The sequence below is a fragment of the Octopus sinensis genome, linkage group LG14 (genome assembly GCF_006345805.1).
Source record: "Octopus sinensis linkage group LG14, ASM634580v1, whole genome shotgun sequence".
NCBI classification, from domain to species: domain Eukaryota; kingdom Metazoa; phylum Mollusca; class Cephalopoda; order Octopoda; family Octopodidae; genus Octopus; species Octopus sinensis.
In genome coordinates this window covers 29,358,053-29,370,552 of record NC_043010.1, presented here as the reverse complement: position 1 = coordinate 29,370,552, position 12,500 = coordinate 29,358,053, and the positions used below count along the sequence as shown (strand labels likewise).

Here is a 12,500-nt window from a genome sequence, read left to right as displayed (position 1 = left end):
GTGTGACAATATGGAGCTCTTTTTGGAAGCTGTCAAGTACAACCAGTACCAGTGGGGTCTCTGCGGGGACCTCAAGCAGACTTCACAAAGTACTGTTGCTTTCTCTGTCTCTGGGACAGTCGAGCTGTGTCCAAGCACTACAGGCAGAAGGACTGGGGATCTAGGAGCACCTTCATGCCTGGTGAACACACTGTCCAAGAAAATCCTCTGGTGGACATGAACGAGGTGCTTCTTCCTCCTCCCCTTCATATCAACCTTGGTTTAATGAAGAATTTCGTGAAGGCCATCGACAAAAATAGCGCTGCCTTCCAGCACTTGTTCACTCTGCTCCCAGCTCTGAGTTCTGCTAAGCTCAAGGAGGGCATCTTCATCGGACCTCAGATCCGAGAGGTGCTGAAGGATAAGGACTTTGTGGAGCTTCTTACCTTAAATGAATGAAGAGCTCGGGAAACATTTAAGTTAGTTTAGCATGGCTTCTGTGGTAACACACAAGCACTAGATTACCAAGAGTGTATCGAAGCTGCTACAGTGTTTTGAGGATATGGGATGCCGAATGTCACTCAAAATTCACTTTTTCCACTCCCACCTCAACTTCTTCCCTTCGAAGTTCAGAGCAGTGAGTGATGAACATGGAGAAAGGTTCCACCAAGATATTACTAAGATGAAGAACAACTTCCAAGGTAAGTGGAACCCCAGCATGATGGGGGACTTTTGATGGATGCTTTTGTGTAACATACTGGAGGCAAAGTACAAAAAAAAAAACGTCCCCAAAACACTCACTTTTAACTGTCTCCTTAGAGAGACTTTGGTTTCCTACACATGCCACTGATGCAATGCTGAGACAAGTCACCGAAGTTGTCTGTATACAGGAACGCAAACCCACCCTCAACCGTAAATCCGAATGGGGTAATGAATTGCAATTGATTCAATTCTCTTTTACTCAGTAGTATCCTCGTCGAAAATGTAAGTGGTCGTAATTTTTGAGATTTTATTGTTATTGTTTTCTGGCGCCAGGACAAGCTTGATCGAAAACGCCCCAGCCTTGATTATACCGTCATTATCTTTTTATTATTATTATTATTATGACAGTAGGTGGAGATATTTAAGACTATTTAACTGCTTTTTCTAGCATACCTAGCAACTAAGTTCATATTAACTTGATTACTTGTATTTCTTTGTTGGCATGTATGTATTTGTGTGTGTGTATGTGCGTGTGTGTTTGTGGTGCGTGTGTGCTCGTATTTATGCATTCATGTATGATGTACATGTATTTGTGTGTACATGCAGATATATGTGCGATCGTGTTTCCCTTAATATATTCTGCCTTTTACACCATTGCAGATAGCAGCTGGTATGTAAAGTTTTCCTCTGAAATTAGCTTGTTGTACATGATACATGTATGTTTTCAAGGAGAAAAGGCCAAATGCTGCAGATTATTTTGCGGAATCAACGAAAGAGCACAAAATGAAGCTAAACATGAAAACGAACAAGTGTTCTCATTCGCTCTGCCGACGTTAGGACACTTGAATGTGTTTAATTTTTCGAGATATACATATAAAAACTTAAGTAACTTGCCGGTGAGTATTTATTTATATTTAATATTCTTATTACTTTTATTTGCGTTTGCTGTTGTTGTAGTCCTTGTTATTGTTATATTATAGTTATCCCTCACTCACCTTCCTTCTGGCTAACTTCGAGATTTAAACTTAGCCCAGATAGAGCAGTATAGCAGTGATGTTTCGGAAAGAGCTAAACCCAGAGATAAGTACGATCTTCCTAGGCCCAAATTATGACTTGGTGCTTAGGGAGGAGGAACATTGGGAATGGTAGTTCTTTGATGGTTGCTTGCAGAGCTGAATTGTCAGATATCTTCAGGCTTGTAGAAACATTACTCACCAACAGTGGAGACCTGAACCCGGAGATCAACCGCAGATGTGGTCTGGATACCGGGGTCATGTACTCTCTATGGAAGCTCCTTTAGTGCCACTGCTCTGACTCCTGGAAGACAAAGCTCCACATTTGCAACGCATCGACCCTTTCCTTCTCCTCTAAGGAGCAGAACCGTGGCTTTTCTCGAAGACCCTGGCAAAGAGGATCGACGTCTTCAATAGCAGAGCGCTGAGAACCATCGAGAACATCAGATGGTATGATCACACGTTTCCATCAAAGAATTGCATGCGAGCACGCATCAGCTTGCAGTCTCCCACCTTATAGCTATCCGTCACATGTGCTGGTACAGATTTGTCCTCTGTCTCCCGCTACTTTATCCTACCAGGGTTTTACTCATTCGACGCAGTAGCGGCAGGCTGGAAGAAGCCTCGTGACAGGCCTCGCACCGGATGACTAAAAATGATTGGGGAATATCTCCAGAGGCTCAACGTCACCTTAGAGGATGCAGAGGAGCTGGCACAGGACCGACGACGATGGAAAGCACTGATGGATCTGGTCGGCTCTACGCATGATGATGTCTCTGGGACCACTAACCTGAGATGACACCAACTTTATGGAGCAAGACCGTGAAGCAAACAAAGTTAGTGTTTGCAGACAACTGGAAAGGCATCTTGGACGCACGTTGAGTTTGTTTGGAAGGAGCTGATACTAAAAAAGCTTCAGAAGCCTGCTCAGGTAGTTCCAACTATCAGGCAAACATCACTATGATCAAAAGAATGCACCAAACTAGATTTAGAACAAACCACAGTGGATCATCCAAGTCATACTCTGAATCTACGTTAGGTTAACCAATATGCTTCACGTAAGCTATCCACACTTTCGAGTATTTGGCAGTATGGACCACAAATTAGCGATCTTCATAAAACTAAATAAGACCAAAATGTTTCCCTAATCTACTGTTAAACACCAACCCGTTTACCAAAAAAAAATCTCCAGCATTTCTGTAGCTTAGAACCCTCAAAACAAGAAATATGTTCCTTATATCAACAGGTCAAAATAATCGTCATTATTACTAAACGACAAACAATTAGAAAAGAACGCAGCACAAGCAGCCGAATTACACATACACATGTCACACACAAACGCACTAATGAATATTATATTATAAGGAGTTTGACAACGTCAAACTCCTTATATTTTAGTCATACAATCAGTTGACATCGGCGGTTTCCTTAATGGTTTCTTTGTTCAGCATAGCCCCAAACTCCTATTGTCCTTCTTACTTGCTCATCGGTCATTACGTTAAACATTCCCAGTGATCTTGGAGAAATATATTCAATAACCTGTATACAGCTTATACATTGCATTTAAGCAAGCAATGAACTAGTAGTTTTGGGCCACGTTGTTGTTCGTGGATTTTAGCTACGAGTGTCGTTCCTCTTCGATTACTATCGCAAACAGCAGTAGCTTTCTTCAGCTGAATATACGTCGTTGATTGGTTGAAATTACCTAAATACAACTTTAACACGAAATAACTTCAAAAATACCAAATTTTGTCAAAAATGTTCAAAGTAAACCGTGTTCTGCATGAGAAAAATACGAAGTATAAGAAGTTTCAAACTGTCTAGTTAAAAAAAAATTAATTAAAAAATCTGTGAGCCAAACTGAACAGATCCCAAACTATTCATGCACCCCAAGTATGAAACCAATTCGTGCAGACTGTTTTCTTGTGAAAGCGAACACACACACACACACACCACACACACACACACACACACACACATACTTCGTGCCACGTTCGTCGATGAGGGCTGTAAAACTTTGTTGACCGGACCAATCTAAGGGCGATAACCATTAAGGCTGAGACCATATATTTTTTGTTTACAAAATTAACTGACCGTAACGGTTTTCTACTTCTAATTTGAAAAGAGCTTAACCAATGCATAAAAGAAAGAAAACACACTAACGAACACTTATGTGTATGCCCACACCACCTGCAACGGTTATACACATAGTACCACTACACAAATTTCATTTCCACAAGAACACGAGCCTTAAGGACACGGACATTTACCACAAACTTTACCGACTTGCAACATAACCACTCCAGTGACGATGATTTGGTGCCAAGGGACATAACTCTTAACTCAATCCCCTGCTCGTTTCATTTCCTCATCTTTTTTCACAGCAACCACAAACCGGATGTGTCTATTCACCTCTAACAATAGGGAATAATCACCATATTTCATTCCATAACGGCTACCTCTGACGAGTGCAGGGTTATATAATCGGATTCTAACCTAACACTTTGTTGAATCCCTAACACGAAACCGATTGGTAAGATCGGCCGTAATGGATATATAATACTGTATACTTCGAATTATATACAACAACAATAATGATAATAATAATAGTAATAACAATAATAATAATAATAAAAGTCAGAGTACAACATGCACTTGTTTGCTTGAAAGCGGGCTGTTTCGGAGAAATATATTTGCTATATTCTCCGTGCGTGTTTATATATAGTGAGAGATGTCAAACGATGATGAAGGGACATGCACACACACACACGCATACACACAACGCACACACACACGCACACACACACACACACGCACGCACACACACACACACACCACACACACACACACACACACATATACGACGGCCTTCTTTCAGTTCCCATCTACTAAATCCACTCACAAGGCTTTGGTCGGACGTAGGCTATAGGGAGAGCACTTTCCCAAGTTTCCACGCAATGGGACTGAACCCGGAACAATGTAGTTGAAAAGAAAGCTACTTACGACGGATTGTGTGCTACCCTCATCTGTTAGTGAAGGGTAACTGCGGCACAAGGGAGTAGGACATCTAATATCCAAAAGTTGGGAATTTTATGTTAGGTGTTCGTTCTCTAGCAACTAGGCTGATCACGGATAATATCAAGTCGGTAAGTTTCCTGTAGATAAGTGTCACAATCGATTTTCATGTAGTTGTTATCTAATGTAAAATAGTGAAATATGTCAATCATAGGTCTACTTTTCAACATGTGGATAAAAAGAAAACCACAAAATTAGCCAGCCATACCTGGGATTTGAGAACAAACAATACCAACACACCATCAAGTAGAGCGTCAAAGAATAACCCATGCTATACGTTGAGGGGTCAAGGAAGTGCCGGCTTTGTATAACTGAAAGATTTCATATCCTTTTTAAATCCAAGAATTCCACCGACCTACTGAATTTATTCTACTGAAGGTATTAATTAAGAAGTGTGATGGGATTCCTGGATCTAAAAAGTATATGTAGTGTGTGCGAGATTCGAATATAAAGGCACCTACCTTCTCTTCGCTCTGATGGGGACCCTTCAGTGGTAACGGATCCTTCGACACAGCCCCGACCCGAACGCTAAAGATAGCAGCTGCTTCACCCAACCTTAGCAACGTCTTCACCCGTCTTCACACGTCGACGACCCTCGTTCGAAAGGCCGAAATCGCCGCTCGCTGCGCGCGCCTCACGGCTGCCCCTTCCGGTTAACCCCAGTTCCGGTCACAGTTCCGGTCCCCAGCTGCTGAGCTGCTGACGTCATCCCACACGCCACCCTGATCTTAAAGATCACAATCTCTCTACTCCATGTCGTAGTCCACCGTCCAACCGGGAGGGCGCCTTGCGCGTCGAGATCTTCTCAAGCTGGGCACCTCGTTCTCCCCCTCTCCACAATCGTCGTCCGTCGAAGCGACAATCCTGCGAAGGTCCAAGACGTGTCGCGGCATTCCATCCACGGAGACGTTGTTTCTGGAATTGACCGCCGTCACCGTTACTCTGCTCCATTGAGACGTACAGCGCGCCTTTGGTGGCTCAACCCAGACTTCCTCCCCTATTTTCACGCAGACGGGTCCCTCTCTTCCTCGTGATCCTCCGGCGCTTTGCTCGGGTGCCTCCATTCATATTTGAATACAGCTCTCTGCGGCACAGATTCCTCAGCTTGTCCAGATCGGGGAGACAAGTTGTACCAAAAAACTGCTTCAAGCGGCGAAATGTGCCCTCTTTCCGCTATGGCCTTGACTGTCCGATGGTGCCTCTCCACGATCCCGTTACCGCTCGGCCTATACGCTGCTCTGAACAAGCGACGCACTTTCCACCGATCAAGCATAACCCTCAATGCTTCCGAACGATACCTCATTTCCCACAACACTGACGCCACCGAGGCAGTTGATGGCGTCCATCCCCATCACCACATCAACCCCATCTATCACGCGTTCATCCACAATTATCTGCAGCCTTAGCGTCGCGCCGCGCACCACTATCTCTACCTTGCTGCTGCCTCTGCAACGGATTTCGCTGCCGTCGACCGCCCGGACGCTACTTGCCCCGTTCCATTCCTTCGTCACCTTTGAAGTCACAAGGGTGGTCGTACAGCCCGTATCCACGAGGGCCTTGAACGTCTTCCCCTCGGCCTCCACGTCAATTAATGGCAGCGTCTCCAATAGCGCCTCTACTCGTTTACGGGGAAAGTTCGAGAGGCAGCAACTTCCCCGCGGTCGTTTCCCTGGTCGCAATCACGGGCAATGTGCCCTGTCTGCCTGCATCGATAGCAAACGGGCCCCGGTTGCGTACAGTCCCGCGCCATGTGCGACCCCTGACATCTAAAACACCGTCCTGAGAACGGCCGCTCTCGTTGCATGGTAAGCTTCTGTACGTCTTTCTCCGGTCGTCGTCCGTCTTTACGCACCTCCGTCACCGCCATCGCTATCGCCTTCCGCCCAGAATGTCGCATCAACACGCGGGTCTGAGTCACAAGTTCGCTCAGCGCCATCTTTTTAATTCCGGGCAATCGTTGTAGGTGAATCCCTACATCGTCGGGGAACCCATTTACAAACGCCAACCGCGCTGCTCTCCCCAGCCCTTCTCCCGTAAACCCAGCCAGCGTCGCTAACCTTCTAACTTCTGCCGCCTACTCGTCCACCTGTCCTCCTGTCCATCTGATCGCACCCAGATTAGCAAAAGCTGTGTATTCACATTCTGTGTAGTTATCACGCAAACGTTGCTCTATCTTTTCCTCGCTCAGGCGTTCCTCCTCCTCCATCTCAAGGTATAGCGTTAACGCGCTCCCTTCTAAATACAGTGCCATAAGACTTGCCACATCGCTTATACCTTGCAGTCTTACCATCAGCCTGATTTTACGAATCCAGGCCACTACATCGCCTTCACCATTAAAGGGCCTGATGATGTCGCTGGCGATCCTGATTTTCGCAGACATCGTGGTGACGACTTATGTGGAGTGCCGAAATAGCTTGTAGTGTGTGCGAGATTCGAATATAAAGGCACCTACCTTCTCTTCTCTCTGATGGAGACCCTTCAGTGGTAACGGATCCTTCGACACAGCCCCAACCCGAACGCTAAAGATAGCAGCTGCTTCACCCAACCTTAGCAACGTCTTCACCCGTCTTCACACGTCGACGACCCTCGTTCGAAAGGCCGATATCGCCGCTCGCTGCGCGCGCCTCACGGCTGCCTCTTCCGGTTAACCTCAGTTCCGGTCCCCAGCTGCTGAGCTGCTGACGTCATCCCACAGTTTATACAATCTTTCTGCTACGCATGTGTTACATCTTTATGGTCCATTTACATATGGCATGGATTTGTTTTCATGGTTTATTATATACCAACGTCCTGGTTTTCAAATAGAACTGAACATGTGGTTCTGAGCCTGAAGATTGCTTGGAAACACAAGGCGTGTTATATAAATCAGCCTATTTACGGTGTCCCCATGACAAAAAACAATTAGTAGCTCTTATTTTAACACTGTGTACATTAAATGATACGCGCGCGCACACACATACATGCATACAAATATATTCGTTGTGTGTGTGTGTGTGTGTGTTGAGCCGCCGCAAAACTGCCAAATTTTAATTATTTCTTTGTTTATTTGAGTAATTTAGTGAATATTACTTTTTCTCAAACAGATTACAGTTGAAGGAAAAAGACAGAACTACAGAATGTTTATCATTGGACCAGTAAGCGAACATTACATTTATATCAATAGATGTGGTAAGTTTTACTAAGTCTTTACTGGTCTGCGGCCAATTGGTAGAAATGTTTATAGAGATGAATAGAAATGTCATACAGTATTTATTTGGATCCTCTGTAGTCAAAGTTCATCCCTTGGTGCTCAATATCGGAGTTTATTAATAACATCGGATCGGATATCCTGCAGTATTTGTTCCATCTCTCTACGTTCTGAGTTCAAATCTTACCATGACCTGTCACAGCTCATGAATATCTTTCTCTTTCTCTCTCCCTATCGGTTTGGAAGCCCTGTAAAGGGTCCATGAGCACTACTTTCCCTCTGGATTAAAATATTGGGGGAAAGAAATTGTCGATTTCACTTGGTCATTTCTTGTTGTTGTCGCTGTTGATGTTGTTTAGCCCCAAGACAACCCAGTTGAGATGAATCATGATTAAAGATATTTTAGCTCTGGTCCCTCCACTTTTTTTACATTCTTTTCTTTTTTTGCTGAGGGTTATTTAGGACTATATTATCTAATATGTTTTTTTTTTTAAGGTATTAATTGTAGAACGAGGAACCCTCATTAGCTCCTGTCATTGTTATTGGGCAGTCATTCCATTCCTGAATATCATGTCCTCAAAGCTAAAAGCCAAACAAATATTAATATTTGGCATAAAGCAAGGCGGCGAGATGGCAGAATCGTTAGCACACCAGGCAAAATATTTAGCGGCATTTCGTTCGTCATTACGTTCTGAGTTCAAATTCCTCCGGGGTCGACTTTGCCTTTCATCCTTTCGGGGTCGATGAAATAAGTGCCAGTTGAACATTGGAGACGATGTAATCGACTTACTTCCTCCCCGAACTTGCTGGCTTTGTGCCAAAATTTGAAACCACTATTTAGCACAAAGGCACAAATTTGCTGCGGTAGGGTGAAATAACGTTTTTAATTCTTTTAGGGAGGAGGTAAGATTGTGGCCATCGCCCTTTTACAGGACCTCTGAGACAGGTGGAAACGAACCTGGGGAAGACTGGAAACTTGGCCGGTCTTGCAATATAATTCTTGCAATATCATAGATTCTGCGAAAGGCATTCAAGGCTCATTAATTGTACCACCCGAATAAGGCACGGCGGAATTTCACCTAAGAACCAAGAAAGGCTGGAACAAATACCACAAGGTATTTAGTTCGACATTTATATCGTTTTTGTTAATTCATTACTTTGGACTGCTATTTTTTAATCGACATAAAACGGATAAAAGGCAGAGTTAACCTCACTTGGATTTGAACTATTCTAACAAATCTGCCACTTCACTACCTAGTGAATTGACCCCAGTACATGGCTGGTATTTTATTCAAGAAATTTAGTTTGAAAGAATTTCACCTGACTGATACTAAAGATTGAAAATTTTCCTTGTAATTCTGGGATAAGGTCAGCAATTTTGAGGGGACAGGCATGTCAATTACACGGAACCCCAATGCTCAACTGGTTCTTATCTTATCGAACCCGAAAGGATGAAATGCACAGTCGGCCTTGATGGCATACTGAAGATTTGAAATATTAAAATAGAATCGAAATTCTAATTGATAACCGATTTCTACTCCAATTTCAATTTTAGGTTCATCCTCCTCTCATTAATCGGTTAAAGCAAATGTGATATTTGTTTGATATTATCTATTTTACATATTGTAAAAGCTTTTTTTATCGATTTTAGAGGTCAGCAATACTTGTTTCCTCTTTTACGTGTTTCTGAGACATTTTCTTTAGGTTTGTCTTCGAGTTCAGTGTTACCTGTTTTCTACTAACTATATCTTAAAGATTTATTTCATTTTATTTTATTCCAGTTCATCTTTTCTCTGCTTTGTGTATTCCAGTTGCATACCATTTTTTCTTATCGGTTTTAACGTTTGTTTTTCTTTGGTTAAAGATTCTATTACTCTATTTTCGCCACAGAAACCGGGAAACCGGGCCTATGAGCCTGGCTAGGCTTGAAAAGGGCGCAAAAAGAAAAAGAAAGGTTGTTCTTCCTATCTTTAATCAACCAGAGAGTAAATTATTTATTGTATTTAGTTTTATATCCTTTTATCTTAAATCCAAATCCGTTAACATCTTTGCTTTTCACCATCCCCAACGTTGATGATAAAATATGTACTATTTATATGGTGTCAATTAAGACTGGTTCCAGATTTTGGCACAATGCCAGAAATTTCGAGGGCGATGATAAGCCGATTACATTGTTCCCACTGTTGAAATGGTACTTATTTCATCGAGTCCGAAAGAATGAAACGGAAAGAAAACTACGGCGGTATTTGAACTCAGAACGTGAAGGAGGACGGAAGGCTGCAAAGCATTCTGCTCGGCGCAGTAACGATTCTGCCAGCTCGCCGCTTTAGTGTTAATTAATTTTAAAGATGTTAAACTTTTTCTTCCTTTGCGAAGATCTGTGAAAAATTTGAACCGACTGTAAACCCATTTTACAATTCTTTTCTTGTTTCTACTCAACAGATTCAAACTTGGACAAAGAAAAACTTATTACGGAATGCTCAAGAAATAAACTCTGCAACCTGACAGCTTTCGGGCTACAGATACACTTCGCAAGTAATTATTATGTGCGTGGTGTGGTGTGGTTTTGTGTGTGTGTGTGTGTGGTGTGTGTGTGTGTGTGTGTGTGTGGTGTATTGTTGTGTGTGTGTGTGTATGTGTACATGTGTGTATGTACGGGCGAATACATACATACATACATACATACATATATATATATATATATAGATATATATATATATATAATATATATATATATATATATATATATATATATATATTATCGAAAGCAGCTTGATTCGGATTCTGTGGTATGTATGTATGTATGTATGTATGGCCGCAAGTCTAGTGAAATCGATAAAACAATAAGAGAGTACTCTTCAGTACAGCAACGTTTCGCCAACTACAATTTCCTGGAGTCCTGGGATTCCACGAGAAATATTAATAATTAGGCTAACTAAATGCATCTTAAACTTTTTTTGTTGTTGTTTAATTTTTATATTCGCAATTTTATATCTGCACTATAAGGCAGCGAGTAAGCAGATTCATTAGTGCGTCGGACAAAAGGCTAAGCTGTATTTCTCTTGACTCTTTGCATTCTGGTGTCAAAAACCGCCAAAGTCAGATTCAACCTTTTGGGGTCGATAAAATAGATACCAACTGAAAATTGACGTCGATGCTTTCGACTTACACTCACCTCTCAAAATTGCTACTCTTGTGAAATACTTTGAAACAATTATATATGCACAGCATGTCACCTAAAGTATGGAGTTATTGTCATCTGTGTATAGTTAGAAGAACCATCTGGAAAAATGATACGGTGTAGCAAAATTTTTATTTATTTATCATTCTTTGCCTTTGCTCAATAAATGTTATTTCCTATTTGTTTTTATCTAGGAATCAAAGGAAATGACTACTTTCCCTTCAGTCTTTGCTTTTGAGCCCTGGACATTAATGTTTTGAAACTCACCTATTTTCCAATACATTTCGGACAGATTCAGCGCTGAGTTGCTGAAACAGAAATATTGTTAGAGCAAATATTCTGCTCAGTACCTAGAGATTTGATTGTCAGTTGCTTCACCTTAAACACTTGAGCATATCCCTTAGTGGCTGACAACATGTGTATCTTTGATCATGAGCAGGAGTAATGGGGAGTATCATGGCTATGTGTTGAGAGGGATTCTTTGGAGCTTGAATAGATATCGTAACAAAAGCAAAGTTTGAAGGAATATTAGCTATTTTTCATACTTTTTAGGAGTAAGCAAATAGGAAATAACAGTTGCTACCCTAGGACCAAAACCGTGTTACACAGTGTAATCTCTGTTTATAGGAATTTTGTTTAAACGATATCTTGTTTAAAACAAAAGTTTTTCAATCCACTTTGAGGCGTCTGATCGATTATCATTGGAATAACTTTCGAAGGCGGTATTGCGATTTGCTTAACCTCTCATGAAATTTAATTCATCAAAGAGAAAAAAAAACTTAACAAAGATAATAAAGTAGACATAATGGACATATTACGCTAATATTTAGTTCTCAAGCAGCGTTTATGCTTTTAACTCTGTTGACACCACCAGATTGAATGGTACTACCCAGATGTCGAAACCATAAAAACATTCACGGTGGCACATTGCCGTGTATGGTTGCATATAGTCGAACGAAATTGTATGTGGCTATGCATTATTGTTTTGGGAATCAAGCCAGTGGGGAGGTAGAATCATTTTGTGCCAAAATTAGAAAGAATACTGCAGTAAGCTGATAGAATAGTTAGTGCGTCAGACAAAATGCTTAGCGATATTCCTTCCGGTTTTACGTTCTCAGTTCAAATACTGCCGGTTTTTAGTTTCCCTTTTATCCTTTCGGTGGTCGATAAAATAAGCACAAGCTGAGCACTGGGGTTGATGTAATCGACTTAACCACTCCCCTAAAATTTCTGACATTGTGCCAAAATTTGAAACCACTTTTGTGTTGTGGTTGGGTGACGGATAAAGAGATTCGTAGAGAGCCGAAAAATACTTTTGTGGTATTTTTTCTGACGTTTTACTTCCGACAAAGATTACTTTTGT

At 41.8% G+C, this 12,500-nt stretch overlaps 1 protein-coding gene across 1 annotated transcript in view; it reads left to right on the top strand.

Annotated features, from left to right (window-relative positions):
• LOC118766049 overlaps positions 1-12,500 on the top strand; it is an 81,676-nt gene that overhangs the window by 57,863 nt on the left and 11,313 nt on the right. The window contains exons 12-14 of the mRNA XM_036509203.1: positions 1,342-1,577; positions 7,853-7,937; positions 10,399-10,491. Coding sequence (XP_036365096.1) covers positions 1,342-1,577; positions 7,853-7,937; positions 10,399-10,491 — 414 coding nt within the window. The remainder of the gene's footprint in view (positions 1-1,341; positions 1,578-7,852; positions 7,938-10,398; positions 10,492-12,500) is intronic.